This window comes from Penaeus monodon, unplaced genomic scaffold (genome assembly GCF_015228065.2).
Source record: "Penaeus monodon isolate SGIC_2016 unplaced genomic scaffold, NSTDA_Pmon_1 PmonScaffold_57, whole genome shotgun sequence".
Classification (NCBI taxonomy): domain Eukaryota; kingdom Metazoa; phylum Arthropoda; class Malacostraca; order Decapoda; family Penaeidae; genus Penaeus; species Penaeus monodon.
The window spans coordinates 237,605-262,037 of record NW_023660662.1 but is presented as its reverse complement, the minus strand read 5'-3'; the positions used below and the strand labels follow the sequence as shown (position 1 = coordinate 262,037).

The 24,433-nt window shown below is 35.5% G+C and overlaps 1 protein-coding gene across 1 annotated transcript; it reads right to left on the bottom strand.

The window, feature by feature from the left end:
- Positions 1-16,235: 16,235 nt before the first annotated feature.
- On the bottom strand, positions 16,236-16,941 carry LOC119571267. Its single transcript, XM_037918659.1, has 2 exons — positions 16,818-16,941; positions 16,236-16,786 (listed from the first exon to the last, which is right to left on the bottom strand). The coding sequence occupies exons 1-2, from the start codon at positions 16,939-16,941 to the stop codon at positions 16,377-16,379; spliced, it is 534 nt and encodes a 177-aa protein (XP_037774587.1). The 3' UTR covers positions 16,236-16,376.
- Positions 16,942-24,433: the final 7,492 nt, after the last annotated feature.

Here is a 24,433-nt window from a genome sequence, read left to right as displayed (position 1 = left end):
GAAGCCTCCACGACCTGTGGGTGTGTTGCTATCACCTCCACATCGTATGAGACTGAGAAGCCAAGTAGCACCATCTTGACTCTCTTCTCCTCGGGATTCAGTGGCGAGAGGCTCACTTTCCTCCCATCTTTTAGTCCTTTGTCTCCTGCAGGAAAACAAAGGGTGGCTTGATCTTTGGGCACGATGATCATGCCCTGATCTCGCGCAACCCGGATCGACAGCCGGATTTTGCGCTGGCTCTCCAATGCCCTTACCATTTGGTAGGCATTGTCGAAGCCTTCGGGTTTAACGGGGACCTTAAATTGCGGGAAACGCCTTGGGGTCCAGACTCGCCATCAGAGTCGGTCTCCGGCCTCGGCCGTTTCGGTCCGCCCTTTCGGCTTTGGGGCTTGCTCGTGGAGGCACCAGTTGTTTCGGCTGGTTCAGCTGGTGCTCCTGATTCAGTCAGTGGGGTCGTCTGAGGGGGGCTCAGGGACCTTCCTGGTCTGGGTGCTGGCCTGGAAGGGCCAGCACGAGAGTCCATCTGTTGGACAATCTGGTGGACAGACATGTTGTACTTTTATTCGTCTTGTCCGCCATCTTGGCAGCAGGCATGACAGTGTCATCCTGTGCTCGGGGTTTTCTTTTGCCACCCGGAGGCACGTAAGGCTTCAGGGTGGCTGCCGTGGTCTGGGCCTTGCACGGGTCGTCAACAGTAAGGTCTGTCTGTGGGGGATTTTGATTTGAATTTTCCATATATTTGGCAGTGCTTCATCCACTCACGCCCCCACCTACAACAAGGGGAAGCTGAGTGCTAGAACCAATGTCTAACAGCAACAGGGGTGATGAGTGCCACCACGGGTGATTTGTTTGTGTGTGCGTGTGTTTGTGTATGATGTCGTCGTAGTTTGTGTTGTCTATGTGTTGTATGCGGTCCCATGTTCGTTTGGCTAGTGTGTGCATGCGTATGTTCAGTGTCTCTATGTTGTATGTTTGGTGTAGTGATTGTGCGGTGATTCTGTATCGTATTCTGTCTTGTATAGTGGTGTTGTTTATCCAGTATAGTGCTTTGTTCTGTATAGATTGCATCTTGAGTTTCTGTGTGTTTGAGATTGCAATCAGTGGAATGGGTGTGTACTCGAGTATGGGTCTTACAGTGGTTTTGTAGAGTTTAAGTTTGGTGGCTGTTGTGCAGTATGAAAAGCGTCTGATCTTTTTGAGAGCTGTGCTTGCTTGTTTAGTGCGGTGTTGTGCGTGTGTGAATCCCGTTTCTGCTGAAGTGTAGGCCTAACATGTTTCCCGTAGTTGCGTATGGCATGTCTGTGTTGTTTATCGTGACACACACATATATCGGTGTCTGATGAACTAAAGGGGGGGGGGGGAGGAGGAGGAGTCCTCAGTCGAGGGGGGAAGAAAAGCTACGGGTAGCTAGCTACCTAGAAATTGAAACGAGGTGAAGAGTGTAAAGTAGGGGGGCGATACCCCTTGCGTGTTTTTTTTCCTTATCTGCGGTGTGGTAATGTGGAACCTTTTTCTTTTTCAAATTGTAGACAGGTTGGACATGCAGGAGACACCTTTTTTTTTTTTTTTTTTTTTTTTTTTGCGAAATGGAAAAAAAACAGAGCATAATAATAAAAACGAACGTAATAATAAGGGAACGGTAGTTTATTTATTTATTTATTTTTTTTTTGCCCGCTAGGGTTTATCATAATAGGTGTGTACCCATTATGATAGCCTATTGCAGGTGAGACCCTCGCCTGCCTCCCTACCAGCTCCTAGGAGCTGAGAGCGAGGTTCAGTGGGTCCCACTTTTGTTTATTAAAGATGAGAAAAATCGAGAACAGAAATATGTAACAGAGAACGATGAAAACGGCAATAAATACACAAGTGAGGATGAGTGGGAGTGTGAGGTGAGTGAGGGAGGATGATGGTGAGAACAGCATATATACAACGAGGAAGGATGATGGTAAACAAGAACATGATGGTAAGTAGAACAAAGGAAAAAATGAACATGGAGATAAAGATAAGGATAAACCGAGAAGATGATGGCGTAACGGATGCAGAGGAGTATGAAGTTAAGAGGGAGTGATGGTGAAAAGGACAAGAACATATAAAAAAAAAAATTTTTCGCCCGCTAGGGATTATCATGATAGGTGTGTACCCATTATGATAGCCTATTGCAGGTGAGACCCTCGCCTGCCTCCCTACCAGCTCCTAGGAGCTGAGAGCGAGGTTCAGTGGGTCCCACTTTTGTTTATTAAAAACGAGAAAAATCGAGAACGGAAATATGTGAACAGAGAACGATGAAAACGGCAATAAATACACAGAGTGATGGTGAGAAGAACAAGAACATAATAAAATGAAAACATAAAAGAACAAGAACATATATATATATATATTTTTTTTTTCCATATATATATTATAATCATTTATAATATATATCCCTCCCTCCCTTCCCCTCCACCTCCCTCCTCTCCTTCCTCCCTGCTCCTCCACCTCCCTTCTTTCCTGCGTCGCGGTGCGTGATTGGTCAGCCTTTCCTGCGTCGCGGTGCGTGATTGGTCAGCCTTTCTTGCATCGCGGCGCGTGATTGGTCAGCCTTTCTTGCATCGCGGCGCGTGATTGGTCAGCCTTTCCTGCATCACGGCGCGTGATTGGTCAGCCTTTCCAGCGTCGCAGCACGTGATTGGTCGGTTCTCGGGAACTAAAAGGCGGCAAGAGCGCGCGCGGGCCACTCGCCCTTTGACGCTCGTTGAGGATGGATGTGCTGTTAGACGAGATGGCGTCAGAGTCATCACCCGTCTCTTGCCCGTCAACGCAGTTGCATTACTTCTTGGCGGTCGGCACCGTGTGCTACGGCCTGTCGTGTATCGCGATGCCTCTGCTGGAGCGGCTGCCGTGGGCCTGTAGGACGAGGGCGAAGCGCTGGCTGAACGAGAAGCTGCAGCTTCGCCTAAGGAACCGACCCATCATCTGGTACCTGGTGAGTCTTTCCTCCTTTCTTCCTTCCTTGTGGGGTGCGTAGTTAACACCAGAAAGGCCGCGTGCGGTGCGAGCGCGTGGCTATGCGGCAGGGCGCAGGAAAGGGGAGGCAGGTCCTGGCGAGAGATTCTCTCATCAGCCCCAACCCAGGGCGTGCGTCCGCCCACCATGCTCCGCTGGCCACCGGCTCGGGACACGCTGTCTGCATCGCGAAGCGCAAGCCGCCACGCGTCAAGAGGAGGCCGCAGCGAGGTTTGCCGCAGGCAGAAGCGGCGTCGCGTCCAGGGCCTATGGAACGGCGGGCTCAGTGGAAGCCTGCGAGTGGCAGTGGAAAGAAAACCGGTGCAGTGGAAACGGTGCCAGAGGGACCAGGTTAGGTTACAGCGCACACGAGGGGCGTCAGCAGCCGCTACTTAGGGACAGTAGGGCAGTGTTTGTCGGAGTGTCGGCATAAACGTTCATGAATGTTTGGAAATCAAGGAGGAGAAGGCAGGCGGAGAGAGGTGCCATAAAATTGTTAGAAGCAGTTCAGAGGGAGTGTCGAAGTGTGAGTCCGCAGTGTGTCTCAGTTGCTTATGCGATTTTTAAAGGCGTACACATTATAGGAGGGGGAAAAGTGTTGTCTGGCATTGAGGTAGTGTCTTTGAGAAAGAGAGTTGTATGCGATTTTTCTTGTGGTACAATGAGTATTTAGACGTGGACAAATTGTGGGAAAAAATGTGAAATCGCACGACAGTGCCGCGAGAGAGGTGAAGGCGTGGCGGCTCAGCAGTTGAGCAGATGGGGAGGAGGAATGCGCCCCGTGCAGAGTCTGTGCGTTCGGGCGTCCTTGGCGTAAGGGAGAGGACACATGCGCCTCGTCTCTGGGCGGCCCATGCGTGCGCTCGTTGTGACAGGAGGCATAGGAAGGATGCAGTATGCGGCGGCAGACAGACTGCAGTAAAGTGTTGGGAGACGCGGACACTTTGCAGGTGTGGCAGGAAGAAATGGAAAAGCAGCACCATCCCAGCCCCGGAGCGGTTGCATCGATAGAACCCTCTCTCTCTCTCTGTGTCTCTTCTCTCTCTCTTTTTTCTTTTCTCTCTTCTCTCTTTCCTCTCTTCTCTCTCTCTCTCTTCTCTTACTCTCTTTCCTTCTCTCCTCTCCTTCTCTCTCGCTCTTTCTTCTCTCTCTCTTTTTCTCTCCTCTTTCTCTTTTCTCTCTCTCTACTCCACTTTTTCTCTCCGCTCTCTTTCTCTCGTGTCTTCTCTCTCTCTCTATTTTTCTCTTCTCTCGCGCCTATCGTTTGATCTCTCTCTCTTTCTGGTTATCTATCTCTCTCTCTCGCTTTTTGCTCTCTTTCTCTCTTTCTTCTCTCTCTCTTTCTTCTCTCTTCTCGCTCTTCTCTTTCTCTCTCTCTCTCTCTGCCTCTCTCTCTCTCTTTTCTTCTCGTTCTCTCTATCCTCTCTCTCCTCCTCTCTCCTACTCTCCTCTTCTCTCTCTCTTTCTCTTCTCTCTCTCTCTCTTCCCTCTCCTCTCTCGCTCTCTCTCTCTATCTGTTGTTGTGATCTTTTCTCTCTAGCTCGTTTCGCTACTCTTCTCTACTCTCTCTTGCTCTCTCTCTATTCTCGATCTCACTCTTGCCCTCGCGCGTCTCTCGCTCTCTCGTCTCTCGCTCTCTCTCTCTCTCTCTCTCCTCTCTCTCTCTGGCCTCTCTCTCTCTCTCTCTATCTAGGCTCTCTCTGGAGTTGTCTTCGCTATCTCTGATCTGTCCGCTATTTATCTCTCGTTCTCTCTCTCTTTCTCTCACTCGCTCTCTCTTTCTCTTTTCTACTCTCCGTTCTCCTTGTCTTTCTCTCTCTCTCTTTCTCTCTTCTCTCTTTCCTCTCTCTCTTTCTCTCTCTCACTCTCGTTCCCCCTTTCTCTCTCTCGTTCTCTCTCTCTCTCTCTTTCTTTCTCTCTCTTCTCCCTTCCCTATCTCTCTTTCTCTTTCTCTCTTTTTCTCTCCTCTCTGTCCTCTTCTTCTGTTCTCCCCTCCTCCTAGTTCTTTAATTCTTTCTTTCTCTCTTTCTCTAACTGTCGCCTCCCCCCCCTCATTCCCTCTTTCATTTCCTTCTGTTTCTTTTTTAGCATGCTTGGGTGTATAGTAAAGGCCTTCATTTTAATAGAGATGAATGCCATTTTTTTTTACTAATTCTAGAAAGGATTACTAAGTGTTTTGTAATTTAAAACGAGGTTACAAAGTGGGCTGATAATCCATCTATAATAATTTACTTGCATGGAAAAAAAGGTTATATTTGTCCCTTCAGGTCCTTAAATTCAAGGACTTTCTGAAACGTTTCGAAACTAATACATGTGAAAGGAGCATAATAATCTACCATTTTCCGACACCCTCATTATGGAGCGTAATAATAGTTTACAGACACACACACCACACCCACACCGCACACACACACACACACACACCACAACACACACACACACCACACACAGACGACACAGACGCACACACACACACACACACAAGTTATATTCATATATATATATATTTATATATCTAATTTATAGATTTCGATTTTGTAAGATATAGTTATATATATATTTATATATATTTATATATATTTTATATATATTATATATTTAACACAAACACACACACACACAACACACACACACACCACAAAAACACACACACCACAACACACAAAGGTATATATTCTTCTTCTTTTAATGGTAGGTCATGTCTGAGCCGCTTGTGTCACAGCATGATACTAATCGTAGTTTCAATGTGTGATGCTCTGGAGTGAGTCCGGGTAGGGTCACCAGTTCTTTCCACGAGAGTGATTAGGTGTTACCTTTTAGGTAACATTCTCTCTAATATCCGGTTTGCAACCCGCACTGACTGGCTTCGTGCCACCCAGTGGCTAGGAAGGCAATCGAGGTGAAGTTCCTTAGCCCAAGTAAACGCGGCGGTCGGTGACTCGAACCTCAAAGTCAGATTGCCGTAGGACAGTCTGAGTGGGTGTGTTGTGTGTGTGTGTGGGTGTGTGTGTGTGATGTGTGAGTGTGGTGTGAGGCGTGTGTGTGTGTGTGAGTGTGTGTGTGTGTGTTCATGCGTGTGTATGTGTGAGTGATATGTGTGTGTCAACGTTTGTGTGTGTGTGGGTAATTGTCTGCGTGTGTGTGAGTGCGTGCATACATGTTTGGGGTGTTGTGGATATGTTAGTGGTGTTTGCATGCGTGGGGCGGAGCGTGCGGTATGTTAGGCGTGTGTGGGTGCGTGTGTGTTGTGTGTGTGGATGTGTGTGTGTGTGTGTGTGTGTGGTGTGTGTGTGTCGTGTGTGGCGTGTGGGCCCTTTTTGTGGGTAGTTATATGGATTATATAGAAAATATAGCAGATACATATGTATACTCAATATATGTCTGATATTACAATATAATTTTCATATAGTAGATAATATATATCCATACATAATATCTAGATACGTAATATATATATAATATAGATAACAAATACTAGTTATAGATATTGTAGTTATATATATATATATATGATAAATATATATATGCATATAAGATTAAATAAAGATATAAATAACATGATATATATGATATATAGAATATATGATAATAAATATTATATATATATATTACATATATATTTATTATGTTAATACTATATTTTTTTTATATAATATTTGTTATATAAACAGGCATATGCATACAATATATATTGTATATATGATAGATATTACAAGATATATAGCTCATCAGTTATGTATGATATTATTTATTATAGATATATTTATAGTATATATATATTTTTTTATATATATCTTTATATATTATTTTTTATATATATATATATATTTATATATATATATATATTTTAATAACTATATATATTGATAATAATATATATATTTATAATAAATATATATATATATATACATATATATATATGCTATATATATATTATTGTAGAGGTGGCATCACCTCAGGTGTGAGTGTCTGTGTGGGGGCTTGAAACAACGCTCTTTGACCGGACAATTGGTTGCCACAATTGCCGAGGGAGAGCTGAAGAAGACTTTAGAATGAGGTGGCTGCTCCCTGTTTACTTGATGCAAAAGAGATGTTTACACAAACTTGCTTCTGTGACAGGACAGGTCGTCCTCAACGAGATATTCGCATTAATTTAGATGACTTCATGTGCAGTATCGGCTGCATGAGATGTCTGTTGGTACCATGGCTCAGGCGCTGATGCTGGCAGCAAGAATAGCTCTTTTCTGGGACTTTGCTAGTCCCAGGAAATTGAGGATTGCTGGCTATTGGTATCAGCTCTCGGACCTGCATGTTGCATTGGTACAGAGATGCAGGTAATGTGGCTGAAGAGTTTGACCATATCCTCGTTGCACTTGCTGTAGGGCCTCCAGATCTGCAGTCGGAACATTTAATCAGAATCTTGCAGATGGGCTGACAGCCATTTCCTAGTAAAGGACTAATCCTGTTACAAGCCTGAGAAAGCGCGACTGCCCCAGTACACTCAGCAAATGGTCAGATCATCTCAGATGCAGGTAGTGTTGAGATTCCTCTCCCAGACCCAACCATGGAATCTGGATCAACCTCTGTGACTGAAGTCAAGGGGGCACTATCCAAGTTGAAGAGTGGTTACGATCTGTGAACAGCCTTAACAGTTTAGCTGGAACCGTTAAAGGCTGGTGGTGAGTAACTATGGCAAGGGGCTGCTGTCCTGTCGCCATGGACAGACTGGTACCATTCCCCCTGACCTGATGAGGGGTGTGGTTACCCTCTGGAAGGGGAATGGGGATTGGTGGGACTGCAGCAATCACTGAGGCATTACACGCTGCTGGGCTGCTTGCCGCGTACATTTGACCCGAGAAGGCTTTTTGATATGGTGCATTGTGAATCACTATGGGACGATCCTGAGACTAAAAGGAATTCCAACACAGATATTGGATTAATAGCATGCCTTTATACAGGTTGAGCTGTTGAGATTCTTTCCTGTTAGTTCAGGAGTGAGGCAAGGCTGTGTCTTGCACAACAGTTTTCAAAACTTGCATTGACTGGATAATGGGCTTAGAGTACTGTCCAAAGTCACTGTGGAGCAGTTTGGCGCAATAACAAGATACCTACCTTGATTTGCTGATGATGTTGCTATTCTGTCTGTTATCTGGAAACCCTTAGTGTGGCTCTTGATGCACTTTATCAGGGGACGAAGCTCTGGGGCTAGAGATATTCTGGAGTGCAGTTGCAGGGAGGACATTGAGATCACAGAGAGCTTTATGTACCTTGGTACCTTAGGGCAGTTTCAGGTCTGGGCTATCAGACCAAGAAGTCAGTATACGGGGGGGGAAGAAATTGGCCTGGCAGTAGGGGTCATGGAAAATCTTTGACAGGAGCAGTTGGGGAGCTTGTCCTGCAGCAGGGGACAAACTATGTTTCTTTCAAGAGCCCTGTACTTAACAGTTTTACTATACTGTAGTGAATCTGGATGCTTCTTGTGCCTTGAAATCTGTCTGGGGTTACAGTTGGCAGGATCATGGGACAAACCAAACATTTACACCATGGACTGGTATAGGACTATGTTTGTTGCACAATCCATGATTACCAACTCAGGCTATACAGCACCTGGCTCATTCCCACAGGATTATCCTGCCTACCAGTTGTCTCTGCTCGCCCACAACCTGGGGGAGGAGGCTTGTGGGACGACCTAGGAAGTCATGCTGGCAGCAGATCGATCAAATCTGTCGAGAAGACCTAGAAATGGGCCAAGCTCCTGCCTAGCAGCTCACAATGTGGAATCTCATAGGTAGCAATGAAGGGTTGATGCAGCTCTGCCACCCGTCGACATGAAGCTCCCCAAGATAGGATAGCCACATATACATTATAATAGGTATGTTATTATATACTATGTAGTTATCTATGAGAATATATATATACTTATATTATTATATTAATTTGTATATATGTTATTATCATATAATATACACACTTAGATATATACTCGCAGTGTGCTTATACCTGTTGGACCACAGTTTCTCTATTCCTTGTTATTGTACTCCGGAATATAATCCCCAATGCATTTAGCGTTGTCTTCCTCTTGATACATAAATACATGTATATGGCCATAAAGAGATATTAATAATATATATATATAGTATATATATATATATATAGATATAATACATTACATACATACGACATAGTATATATCTATAGAGTGAGACCATAACATACATATATATATATATATATATATATATATATATATATATATATATATATATATATAGTATCTATATACAATTTATATATACACATACATACTATGTATACACATATATATATAGCACACACACACACACACACACAACAAAACACAAACAACACACACACACACACACACACACACACACACACACACAAACACAATATAGATACTATATATTATATATTATAATATAGATATAATGTATATATATAATATATAGATATAGAATAATAGATACAAATATTATAGTAATATAATAATAATATCTATATATAATATATATATAATAATATATATATATATATAGATATATACATATATATAATAATATACTACATATCTACTAATATATATATATATTATAATATATATATATGCATATATAAGATAATTATAGATATATATAATAGCTATATAAGATAGATATATAAAATATATAGTATATATACAGGATATAATAGATCGATATATAATAGATATATACTATATAGACTATAGAGAGTAAGAATTATATATATAATATATAAAATATAATTTGTATTTTGTTAAAACGAAGATATAGATAACATTATATATATTATATAATATTAGAGTAAAATAATATATTAAATATATATAATTATATATGATAAGTATAGAATATAATATATATATAACTGATATATATATCTATATATAATATATATATAAATATCTATACAATTATATAATATATATAATATATATATATATATATATATATATATAGATAATATGTGTTTGGTGTGTGTGTGTGGTGGTGTGTGTGTGTGTGGGTGTGTGTGTGTGTGGTGTGTGATATATACTTTATATAAATAAACAAATATAACATATTATACTTATGTATATATATACTATGATATTATAGTCATATATAGATATATATATATCTATATATATACTATATATTTTATACATTGATACATATATAATGTTATATGCATCATGTTTGTGCATAATTATGTATTGCATACATTATATAGTTTAGATGAATTATATATACACAAAACCATAATTCTAATGGATAAATATAAACATGTATATATGCATATATAGATGTACATGTGTATGTATAAATTCATGTATACATATATATATATATATATATATATATAACTATAATCTGAATATAAAATTAATAAAAATATGTATATAGTCTGCATACTGTCATTGTATATATATGTATTTATATGTATGTATATATAATATACATATGTATATATACACAACATACATATATTAAATAAGTATGGGATATACGTAATATGTGTGGATATATGTATATGTGTGGATATATGTGTCTGTATGCAGGTAATATATTTATGTATATATTAATGTATGCCTATATCTGTGTATATGGATGTGTATATCTACTGTATATCTGTATTTAAGTGTTATAGAAGGAGTCCTTGGGAAACAAATTTCTTATCAGGAAGAGGAAAACCAACAGGCTGAGAAGAACTTAATTTGTAATTACAAACTATTCGGAGAATTGCAATCTTCATCATCAGTCGCTATAATAACAGGAAATAATAAATTTAATTACAAAATAATAATAATACAAAGTAAAAAACATGATAAATCATAAATGGCACAAACAAAAAAGGCAGTATAGCAGTGACAGTTACTAACCAAAAAATGGGTGTTGGCAGTTTACATGGTAAACAGGGTGGTTGCAGTGGATGTGTCAGTTGCGTTTCATAGTTTGGAATGTGGAGTTATTCTGCTATGATTCAGGTCAAATCTGTTAGGGTGGAGTCAAGATTTTCAAATCAGATGCTAAAAGGGCGATTGTGCGAGGTGAAGAGTGTCTCTGATTGCGAGAGGATGGATTGTTCAAGGATGCAGGCCGGTCCTGGTTTGACTTGCCTTAGTGTTAGAGAATTGCTGGGTGACGGAGCCATCGTGAGGTGATCCCAGTTACCTAGCCGGACAGCTAGACAAAGTAAATAGGTAAAACACATTGAACTAAGCAGGAGTCACACTTTTCTTTTTTTTCTTAAGAAATTTTGATAGTGTTCGAATTGTAAAAAAACAATCGAAAACATATCTGAGGATAGCATGTCTGAGTGTAATTTGTTTAATGATTTTCTGAGATCAAAAACTAGACCGCCAATATATGTGAAGTTTTAATATATTTAATGCCTATGTTGACTGTGGTTGGTGCTGGTTTTAGGTAGATTTGACAGAAAATTGCGTAGTGCTTTGTTAGAATAGCTAAGATGGGTACCCATTTGAAGCGAAATTATTCTGTAGGAATGAACTCTTCATGAAAACTAGTCAGGTTGAACAAATGCTGTAGCCTGGTTGGATAAGTGTAGTAGTTGTTAAGTTGTAAATATGAGGAATATAGTGAGGATATGATAAGTCCGAGGGCCAGTGAATGTGGGTTTCCTGTAAATACATGGTTGAAGAGACCGTAATTATTGAAACTTATGATGTAGCAAGAAATGCTAGTTTATTATTTGTTCAACTTTACAAGGTGAATTTAATGTTGGGGTGTGTGAATCAAGCTGTGAGAGGAAAGGGTTAATGTGAAAGGGGTCGTTGAAAAGTAAGAAAGTCTCATCCATGTCAACGACGATAAAATATAGGTCTGAAATTAGTAGGACGAATTATTCAACCAAGCTCGTTATGGTGGAAAAGGAATGTATTGGCGTAACAAGGGCCCCCACGTGGTGATCCCATTGCTACACCGTCTATCGCGTGTACCTAGAGTCATAAAACTAAACCTGATGTGAGAGCTAATTTAATAATTCTTTATAAACTGTCATTCAGCGGACCATACAAGTTAGAGTGATGAGGCAGTGTGGTTATAATTATGTCGTGGTTTCTTGAGAGGGAATTAGTAAATAGATTCTATTGTCAAAACTTTGCCATTAGGACAGGTGTAGTGGGTTAAGGGCATGATTTCTTGGAAAACTAGAAGAGAGAGCCGTGTTGTTTTCCTCTTACTGAATATATATGTATGTATATATATATAATATATAGATATATATATATATATATATATATTAATAATATATTATATATATATATTTGGGTGTATATATAAATTTATGTAATATTAGTCATATATGTATAATACTTGTTATAGGTTTATGTAAGATCGTGTATATGAATGCATATTATATGTATTTTATAATCTGTACAGGGATATATATTAATAGATATATATAATATAGAATATATATATATCTATATATATATATATATAAGATATACTTGTATATGGGTTATGTGTTAATATAGGTAAGATATGAATGCATATATGTATGTTTATATCGGTACAGTATATAATCTATATATATAATATATATATATATTAGATAATAGTATAAGAATATACCTATATATAGATAGACACTGGAGATATTATGATATTATATATCATATATATCGTTATATATAGAATTACTATATATGAATATATATGATATATAAGATATATAGATATAATATATAATATATAGATATATAGAATTATAAGAGAGAATATATAATATATATCAGTAAAATATATATATAGAATCATAAAAGACCCTACTATAATATATAAACATATATAATAGATATTATATTATATATATAATATAATAATATATAATATATATATTATATATATGTACATCATATATGTATGAACATAAGTGATATATGAATTCATGTATATGTGTTTATAGAATATATGTATTTATAAATATATGTATATATATATATATTTAATTATAACATATACAAACATACATTAATGAAGTATGTAACAGTATATCTAAAATTACATAAAACATTGTAGACATATGAATATACATATGCCATATAAAATACATATGGACAAATAAATTATACATCCTATTATACACACATATATATACATAGATCTAAATATATATATATATATACATATATCTATATATAATTAATATATTATATATATTATAATTAAAATTATATATAGATATAGATATATATAGATATATATCTATATACTATATAACAATATATATAGGTAAATGTATGAAAGTGTATATATAAAAGTATGTATGTACATATTACCATACATACACATTTATGTAAAGTATATACATCTGTTATGATAGTAGACAAATAGGAACCATTCACTATAGATTATAGATACAAACATATACATGCATAAACATATATAAATATATATATATATATATATATATATATATATATATATATATATAATATATATATATATAATATATATAATATATTATATATATAATATATATATATATAATATATATTATATATATATATACATATACATATATATGTATATGTTTTATATATATAGATATAAATCTGTACATACATTAATATGTATGTATACATATGTATACACTTACATATATATATATATATATATATTGTTTTATATGTTGTTTGGTTGCTCCATTTGAGGGGAAAAGGTGAATAAAATACGGAGCTCTGCTGAGCTACACGAGTATATTCTTCTTCTTCTTCTTTCTTCTTTTATAGGGTTTTAGACTCTTGTATAGTCTATATCCCCTGGATCTATTTTTCTTCTTTCCCTTTTCTTATATTATCTCTGTTAGTTTTGTTTTCCTCAGGAATATTTTGGTGTGTCTTAATATGTAGTACTTCTTAGTTGATGAGAGATCAGCACCTGTAAATAATAATTCTATGTTAGGGCTGTTTATTTTGATTTTTTTCAGGGCTTCCATCAATTCTGTTCTGTGAGAGTGAAATCTGGGGCATTGTAATATTATATGTACTAAGTTTTCTTCTGGGTTGTGACACCATCTGCATGATGGGTCATTGGTTATTTTCATTCTGTGTAAGTGCTGGTTTAGTCTTGTGTGTGTGGTTTTGATTCTTGTTTATTTCTTTTTTTTTGTCCTCATGTAGGGTTTATGGGATTGGCTATATTGTGCGCTTTTTTGCCACTTGATCAGCATTTCGTTTCCTCTTATATTTTTGTGTAATGGAATCCACTGAATTGTAATTTTCTTATTTTGATTTGTTAGTGAGTATATCATTTCCTGTATTTCGAATATAATGTGTTTGTAGTGTTTTGGTTTTGTGTTTGTAATAAGATGTAGAGCTGATTTTGAGTCTGAGAAAATAACTGATGTTGTTAATCTGTTATTCTGGATATATATAATTCCTTGTTTTATAGCAAAGAGTTCAGCCTCTATTATTTCTGTTTCTTCTGGTAATTTCCAAATTGTTGTGATGTTTTTGTCTTGGATGTATATGGCTGCTGAAGTGGAATTTGTGTTTATTTTTGATCCATCTGTGAATATCTTTTTTATAGTTTATGTACCTTGTATTTTCCATCTTTAAAAATTGCGCTTTAATTATTTGTTCAGGTACATTCTTTGTTGGATCTTCTATGAAATTTGTTTCAATAATTTTATAAATATCAAACCAAGGTGGGATAGGTGTTATGTTTGGCAATGTTTTTGTTTTCATTGTTATTTGTAATTCTTTACATGTTTCTATAACTCTGTGCACTAGGCCGCTCTTATTTTTTTCTGGGTTATATTCTTCTATATTTGCTGTTATATTACTTTTCATCTGGTTGTCTTCTTGTTTTTCTAGTATTTTCATCATCTGTATACACTCTTGCTCTTTTTGTTTATATTTGATGGGCATTTTGTTTGTAAGAGTGTATAATGCTAATATTGGGGTGGTTTTTAAGCAGCCTGTGGCTATTCTTAATGCATTATTTTGTAAAATTTCAAGTTTTTTCATTTCTGTATTTTTGGCTGTTCCAAAAATTGTGATACCATATTCTATTTTAGGTTTAATGTATATGTCTTAGAATTTTATAATGGTTTCTCTTTTTGCTCCCCATGTTGTTGAAGATATTTTTTCATTAAGTTAATTCTGTTTGAGAAAACTTATCTTTAAATTATTTATTTGATTTTTCCAGGTTAATTTGGGGCATCGAATTCTAGACCTAGGATTTTTATGGTTTGTTGTGAATTGAGTTCTTTGTTATTCTATTTTATCACTGGTATTTCTCTTATTTTGTTTTTTGTAAAAACACATGAGTACTTTTTGTTAGGTTAATTAATAACTCCCATTTATTCGCCCATTCTATGGTTTGTTTAATCCTATTTCAAGTATGTTTTTCGCTTCTGCTAAATTCTTATTTATTGCTATTATTGTGATATCATCTGCATATGTTACTTTTTTTAATCCTTCTGTTAGGTTAAGTCTGTTGTCATTATATTAATAATAAGGGACTTAATGGTGAGCCTTGTGGGAGGCCCCTAGCTATGTTTTCTTCTTCAGTCTTTTTGTTACCTATTACTATTGGTAGGTTCTGTTATTTAAGAAATCCATTATCCACTTGAGTGGGGTTCCTACGATTCCTAGTTTGCTGCTTTGATTATTATTGCTTCATGGTTGACATTGTCAAATGCTTTTTCTAGATCTTGGCAGGCTATGAGTGCGTTTTTTTTTTCCGTAAATGTTTTATTTATCTGGAAGTCTATTATCTGTAATGCAATCTATGGTTGAACTATTAGGTCTGAAGCCTGTTAGGTCTTCATTAGTTTATTGTTTTTTTCCCAACCACCAGTTTAATCTGTTTGTTATCATACTTTCAAATAATTTCCTATGCAAGATATTCTACTGATGAATCTATATGATTTTATCTCTGTTGGGTCTTTGCCTGGTTTTTAATTATTGGATTTACTAATGATTTTTTTAGTACTTTTGGATATTCCCCTTTTAGCCAGTAGTTGTTAAAAAGTTTTACTATTGTTTCCGATATCTCTATTGGAGCATTCTTGAAAAATTCGTATGATATCTCATCGGGTCCATAGGCTTTCCCTTTATTTGATTTTTTTATTACAGAGATTAATTCTTTTAACGTGAGATTTGTGCTTATTCCTTCTGTGTTCGTCTGTTCTATTAAAATTTTTTATTTTAGATGTTTGTTATCAAGCATTTTGCTTTTTTGTTTATTGTTTTTTTTGGAATTCTTCTTTTAGCAAATTGAGCTTTTGGTCTATGTCCTGGATTGGCTCATTTTTATCAATTAGTGGGTAACTGCTGATTTTGTTTTTGCCTGCTATTTTTTTTATGAAAGTCCAAATCTTTCTGGATGGTGTGTTAAAGTCTAATGATGCACAGAAAGTTTCCCAACTATTCTTTTTTTCCGTTTTGATAATTTTTTTGCTTTGATTTGTAGCTTTTTGTATTCTATTCTGTTAATTTCATTTGGATTTTTTCTCCATTTATTAAATGCTTTATTTCTTTTTTTTATAGCTTCTCTACATTTTTCATTCCACCAAGGTTTACTTGGATTATTTTTACTGATTTTGTTATCAAATCTAAAATGTTTCTTAGCAGTGTTTTTTATTATATCTATTAATTCTGTTATTGACTTGATGCCCTTGATGTCTTTATTGGTTAATTCTACTTGAAAATTTTTCCACCCTTCATTATTGAACTTCCATGTACTTTCTTTTGTGTGTGTTTCAGTAATTTGGTTGTCGTCATTTAATATTATTGGGAGGTGGTCACTTCCTGATTTTTTGTTTTTTTATTTCTAGATGGCTTAGTTCTGGGGATCCTATAAAATAATCTATTGTGCTACCTTTTCCTGTCTTCGGGTCAATTCTGGTGATTAGTCCAGGGGGGGTAATAAGCATCAAATTATTTTGTGTTATAAAATTGTACATGTTTATTCCCGTTTTTTTTGCTGTTCTTATATTGTTGTTTGGATTCCATAGTGGATGATGGGCATTGAAATCCCCTATTATTAGTTTTGGGTTTTGTAACTGCTCTGTATAATGTTCTATTTCTTATTATTTTGTTTTTCATTAAGTTTTATTTTCCTATACTGCATACTGTTGTGTATGCAGATAGCTAAACCTCCTCCTCTTTGTTCTGTTCTATCTTTTCTCTCTATTATATAGTCTCTTATTTCAAAGTTATCGTTTTTTGTTAACCAGGTCTCGCAGAATGCGAATACTTTTGGGTTTTCTTTGTCTATCAAATAACCTATTTCTAATTTTTATTTTGGATGGACCTGGCATTCCATAGAATTAATTTATTCATTTATGTATTCTAATATTTCTTTTATTTTTGGAGTTGCTTCTGTTATTATTTCTGTTATTATGTGGATTATAGATTTGTCAGAATTTAAATTTGTGGTTACATTTGATATTAATTGACTATTTTTTTGCTATATCTATCCATGATGAGTTCTTTTCAGCACCCTTGTTCTTTTTTTTGGTGTTGATGTTACTTTAAGGGTGTTGGAAGTGACCATGTTGTTGGGGAATTTTCTATTTCTAAGTTATTTGCATTTTGATCAGGTTTTTGTGTTTTTCTCTTGTTTTTTCAAGTTTTGAATTTACTGATGGGTCTGGTGTTTCAGAGTCTTTTGTTTGTGTTGTTTTCTTGTGGGTGTTTCTGGGCTGGTGTTATGTTGTGTGTTTGGGTTAATGTTTGTGCAAATGTTTGTGTTATATTTGTGTTTTTTTGTTGGATGTTATTTGTGTTGTTCTCTGGTTGTTGGTAGTTTTCTGTGTTTATGTTATGTATCTCTGCTATGGTTATTAAAGTGTTTTTTTGAAATGTTCTCTCTGTTTTTTGTGTTGGGGATTTAGTTTGTGTAAAAAGTTTCTTTACTTCTTTGGGTTTTTGGGGTTATGTTGTGTTGTTTATTTCTTGGGCTTTTGTGTGTATTAGGCATGATCTATCATATGCTGGGTGGTTCCCATTACAGAAGAAAACAATAAGAGGAGTTTTTACAGTCTTAAATCTATGGTCTAGCTGGTTGCAATTACTGCATCTTGCTCTATTTTTACAGGAAATAATCCCATGTCCATAAATGAGGCATTTGAAGCATTTTGGGATTGGGAATGTGTATTGAAATACTTGATATGAGGTATGCCCTATTGCTACTTTTGATGGAAGTGGACCTTTGAATGTTATTTTGAGAGCTTTTGTGGGTAGCCATTTGTTTTCTCCTTCTGGTGTTTGAGTGGTTTGTTTATTCTGTCTATTTCTTTGATTTTGGATTCTGGACCCCAAATAATTGTCATCTTTTCTATTAACTCTGCTGTACTTATTTCAGTTTCGACCGGGGAAATAGTGCCGTATGAACATCCTTGGTTCCTACTTGAGGAGGGTTGTTTACAAAGTATTTTCCAGTTCCCAAGCTGTTTAATATCATTCAAGGGTCCAATCTTTTTCAAATCACTCACTTCAAACCTTAAAGCTTTTCCATCTCCTAAAATTCTTAAGGAGTTTTCTATGATATATTTTTGAAAAATGGATCTATTTAAGGCATCCGTTAGTTTTATTGGGTTGTTGAAGTTTGAAGTGGTTTCTGAATTGATCATATGAATAAGTACTACATGGTTTTGTTCTGTTACTTGCGTTTCTGATGCGTGAAGTTGTGGTTCCGTGTTCTGTCTGCCGGTTTCTTCGTTGCGGGCCTGTTTGGAGTATGGGTAATCTTCGCTGTCACTATCTCTTCGTCTGCTGTTTTTCTGGTGATCATTTTTCATACCTTTGTTTTTATCAGGCAGATCGCCTGGATCTAGTTCAAAAGTCGAGTTCATAAGTTTTCACTTTTAAGATTAGCAGGAGCTCGTACTGACTGTTAACAGTATCGTCTCTTACCTCAAAGTCCTCCACGAGTATATTCTTCTTCTTCTTTTATAGGGTTTTAGACTTTGAAGTCTATATTCCCTGGATCTTGTTTTGAAATTTCTCTCTGTTGTTGAGTTTTGATCTCTTTTTTATATGATATTTATTATTCTTGTTCTTTGTAGGAATTTTCGTATGTAGACTTTTGTAGGAGGTTATTTCCCCTGAAAGTAGAGGAATTTGGTTAGTACTTTGATTTTTTTTTATGCTCTAATAATTTGGGTTTTTCAGAATGAATCTTGACATTGCAATGTTAAGTGTTCAATAGTTTCTTCTGGAAATTGGCTCCATCGCAATTTAGGGTCGGTTTCTAATTAGTCTGTGAAAGGTGTTTTTCCATCTTGTATGTTTGGTAGGTATTCTTGTGAGTAATACATCTATTTGTTTTTGATTGGCCTGGTTGTGGGTGTTTATATTTGAGGTAATAGGGTTTTGTGATCAGGGTTCTTTGTAATTGCTTCCATTGTCTTTTGCTTTTTCTTTTATGTCTTTTATTAGTGTTTTTTATCTGTGGTATGATTTGGAATTTCAATCGTGAGCTTCTTTGCTGCAAGATCTCAATTCAATTCCAATTATGTTTTATGTGCTGGGATCCATTGTTTGTGATGTTTTTTGTTGTCTGTCAAAGTTGTGATCAGTTTTTGTGTTCATATGTGATTTTTGTTTTTTTTTGGTTTGTGATTTTATTATGTTAGTATTGTGAGTGATCTGTAAGGATTACTGTATTTGTCAGATTGTTTAGTTTTATAATTCAACATTGTTTTATTTCCCAAATTAAATTTAGCCTTTGATGTGAGCGTTCTTAGGTAATTTCCAAAACGTGTGAGTTTGTTTTGTTCTACATAGATTGCTGCTGACGTTGATTGAGGTTCTGTTATTTTTGATCCATCTGTGACTATCCTTTGATGATTTTTCAATTTGTGTTTGTTAGCATTTGAATTGTGTCATTTTGATTTATTTCATTGTGGTAGTGTCTTGTGAAGTTGTCCATGAACTTCGTTACTAATTTGTGGGAAAGATCATACCACGGTGTGGCTACAGGAGTTATATGTTGGCTTCCTTTATATTTATATGATTTTTAGTTTTTTGCAAGTTTCAATGACTTTAGGGTCCAGGATTTTGATCGTTATTGTAATGTATTCGCTGATGTTCTTTATATATATAGTTCTTTTATTGGAAGCTTTTTTGGTTTTTTACCAAACGTTTATTATATTTTATTAAACTGTATACCAAAGCTAAATTCATTTGTTTTGTAAGTTTACGGAGTGTGTTGTTAAGGCTTTTAGTGATATTTTAATGGAGGTTGATTTGAAGCATCCTGTGGATATTCTGAGAGCTGTGTTTGTACGTTCCAATTTTTTTTTAATTCTGTTGTTTTGTGTTCCATATATGGCCAAACCATATGCTATTTTGGTTGTATGTAAGTATTATAGAATTTATTAGGATTCTCTAGTTGCTCACCAATATATGAGATATTTTTTCATTTATTTATTCTGTTGATAGATTTTATATTGATCGTTTTCTATGTGTTTAGTCCATTTTAGTTTTGGTGAATCCAAACTTAATCCAGGATATCTTGGACTGTCAGTAAATTCTAGTTCTAATATTTTCTATTTTGATTCTGTAGGTAACTTACTCTTCTGTTGGTTGTGAAATATAGGGAGCTTGCTTTTGTTAGGTTTATCTTTAGATACCAGGTGTCTGCCATCTTTTATCTGTGTTAAACCTCTTTCAATATTTTTATGGCTTCGTTTAGGTATTTATTGTGGTTATTATTGTAATATCGTCTGCGTATATTATTTTTTTGAGTTCTTCAGTCAGGTCTAGGTCATTTATCATGATGTTAAAGAGTCGTTGGCTTAAAGGGATCTGTGAACGCCCACTTGATATTGGTTCCTGTTACAGAGTTTTGATTATCCTATGTTATTGGAATGTTCTTTCTTTTAGAAACTATGTATCCATTTTAATAAAGTTCCTTTATTCCTAGATTAGCAATTTGTATTAGCAGTGCATCGTGATTTACTGTATCAAATGCTTTTTCTCGATCTATGCATGCAACTAAAGGAATTTTTGTCTTTAACTGCATTGTTATATTTGTTTCTATCGTGTTAATGCAATCCATTGTCGTTATGGGGTATGATTTATTCGAATCTTGTTTATGTCTTTCATTTAGTTTGTATTTGTGTCCAGCCACACCAATTTAATCTTTTGTGTTACTATGTTTTCAAAATTTTTTCGAGGGACATTTATTACGACTAAAAAATTGTATAGATTTTGGTTCTGTTGGATTTTTTTCCTGAGTTTTGGATTGGATTTATGAGGGCGTTTTTAGAGTATTGTGGGTATTCTCCTTTGGACCAGTGAGAATTCAGTTGTTTTATTATTTCTATTTCTAAAATTTTGGAGGAGAATTTTTGTAAAATTCGTAGGAATTTTATCGGGCCATATGCTTTGTTGTTTTTTGCATTTGTTATGGCCACAGTCAACTCCCTTCAATTTGATTTTACCATGTTATATCTCCAATCATTATGGTTACTTAGAAGTTTTCCTCTCATTATCTGTGTGACATTATTTTTCTTTTTTGTTTGTGATTTTTTGATATTCTTTTGTAAATATTCTAATTTCTTTTTTATTCTGTGACTGGTGGGGCATCGTCAATGAGAGATAGTTATTTTGTGCAGTCTTTCTTTAGCTTTTTAATGAAATTTCCAAATTTTTTTCGTTGGGTGTTTTGAAATCTATGAGGCGGCCAGAATTTGTCCCAGGGACTCTCTTTTTTCTTCTGAAATTATTTTCTGCTCGCTAAATAGTTTTTTATATTCTCTAAATTTTCACTGTTGGGGTCTTTTTTTCCATTTATTATAAGATTATTTCTTTTTTTTATGATTTCTTTACATTTGCATTCCACATGGTTTGTGAGATAGGACGTTTTAACAATTCTTCAAATCTAAAATATTATTTCTGTGTCTTTAAAAGAAACTTCTTTTTTTAATGAATTTATATTTTTGTGTCTATTGATTAGTCTTGTTAATTTTTCCCATCCGTCATTGTTGGAATTCCAGCTTTTTTCATTTAGTTGAGGGGTTCTTTTTGGTGGTATCTCTTACTATTACTGGTAAAAGTGGTCATACCTATGTTTGGTCCTGTTATCAATTCTAGGTGACTTAGAGCGAGAGGCGAGAACAGGCTAGGGTTGACTTTCCTTTTGACGTTTCTGGAGTCTATTCTTGTGAATCTGACTGGGGAGTTAATAGCATTATATTGTTTCTGCTATTACTTTAAGTAGCTTGTGCTTGTTTTGGTTTGTGGTTCGACGCAAGTTCGGGTGTCCAGCTTGGTGATGTGCATGAAGTCTCCTATATGATTTTAGGGTCATTTATTTGTTCTGTATAATATTCTATTTCTCTTTGACTTAAGTTATACATGGAATTATAATCATAGCATATTCGTCCAGTTGTTTTTATGACTGATCTTTATTCCCATAGCTTCAATTTGTTTTTAAGTCTGTATCGTAAATGCATTTGTTATATTGTATATTATCTTTTATGCAGATAGCTAGGCTCCCCCTATTTTTTCTGGTCTGTCACATCTATTATTTATTAGTGTTCTAGGCTGAAAGCTATTTTATTTTTTTACCCAAGGTTCGCATAAGCTAGTATGTCTGGTTGTTCTTTTTCTAACAGGTGGTTCAGATTATGCTTTATTTAGGACTGACTTGCGTTCCATAAAAGGATTTTATTCATAAGTACTGTTATGATTTTTCTAAATATTGGGGTTATTCTTTTATAGCTTCAGCTATTATTTTTCAAAATTGTTTTCTGAATTCATGTTGTTTATTAATATTTCGGTATTGAGTGTTATTGTGTTTTTATTATTCAGTCCATGAGAAGTTTCTTTATTTCATTTTGCTTTTCTCTTTGTGATTCTTTACTTGTTTTAAGTGGTGTGGAAGTGTCCAAGCATTGGGGAATCTTCGATGTTTAGTTTGTTTATGTTATCTTGTTGATATCTGTCTGGGAGGGGCTCTTTCTTTTTTTTGAGTTTCCATTTTTCGGTGGTGTTCTAAATCTCTACCTGGTTTTTATGTGATTCTGACATTCTTTTCATTTGTGGGGTTCTCTGCCAGCTGTTTTAGGCTTTGGGGCTGGCTTATGGTTTGGCATAGTTTGAGTTGTGCTAGCTTTCTGTTGGTTGAGTGTGTGCGGATGTGTTTGTATTCACGGTTTGTATGTGTTATGTTGTGGTTTAGCGTTGGAGTTGTGTTTTTTTTGTGTGAGTTGTTGTGTGGTATTGGAGTTGTTTTGTGGTTTTGTTTGGGGAGGGGTTTCAATCATGAAACCGTTTTTATGTCTATGTTGGTTGGTGTAGTGTTCTGAGTGTTTATTTGTTGTGCCATTCTGTGTACTTTGCCATGTATTTGTCTATTTGGTGGATCGGTTCTCATGACAGTAAAAAGCAAAAGGGGTTATAGTGGGCAAAAAAAAACATGTTTGTAGTCATGATTGAAACGGATACCATTTGCTATTTCTTGTCTTGTTTTGCAAGTTAGAATTCCATGACCTAAGGATACACTAAAAACATTTGGTATTGGGAAAAGTATATCTGTTGGACTTGTATGACGTGTGTCCTATGGCAATCTTTCCGGTAAGTGACATTTGAAGTTATTCGGAGGGATTTTGTGGGAGCCATTTTTTAGTGTTATCTTATATTTGTTTAATTTGTTTATATTATTACCTATATATTTGGCTGTTGTGGTCCATGCAATGATCTTATTTTCTTTCATATCATTGGGGTTAGTTCTAATACTAATAGGGTGGTAATATTGTTTCCATATGTGCAGTCTATGTTCTGTTTTAAGCTGGTTGTTTACATAATTATGTCCAGTCAAATTGTCAATCTGATTAGGGTTGGTAGTTTGTTAAATTTTTGACTTCAAATTTGAGAGCCTGTTCCTGTCCCAAGGACTCTCAGGGTGTCTTCTATTATGTATTTTTGGGAAAAAAAATATTGCTTTATTGAGTGCATCTGTGAGTTTCATTGGGTTATTGAATTTGCTGTTCTGATCCCTGTTAAATTGATCAGTAAGTACTACATGATATCGTTCTTACTGTTCTGTTGTCTGTCCTGGGTTGTTCGAAATTTTCTAGTTTCTGCAGGCTTCGTGTCTCGGCAAAGTTTTTGGATCTGGGTTTTCTTCACTGTCACTTCTTCTCTTGGTTCTATGTTTGTTTGTGAGTCGTAGTTCAATTCTTTTAAGATTCCAGATTTTAACTCCTGGATCGGGTTTAAGTTTGCGTTCATTGAGATTGTTTGTTATTGAAATTCATTCACTCGAGTTCACGATTTTACGTGTTCACTCTGAACAAACACTCACGTCCTTCCCACGAGTATATTCTTCTTCTTCTCTTTTATGGGTTTTAGACTATATTGTCTATATCCACGGCATACCTTTACTGTTATGATTTTCTTTGTAGTTATATGTAGTCAGGTGTTTGTGCGCTGTAAAAATAT

Coding starts and splice junctions, on each gene's coding strand:
- LOC119571267 (XM_037918659.1), bottom strand. CDS start 16,941: ATGTACAATTTTATAACACAAAATAATTTGATGCTTATTACCCCCCCT. Junction 16,787..16,817: donor TATAGGATCCCCAGAACTAA/GCCATCTAGAAA, acceptor ACAAAAAATCAG/GAAGTGACCACCTCCCAATA.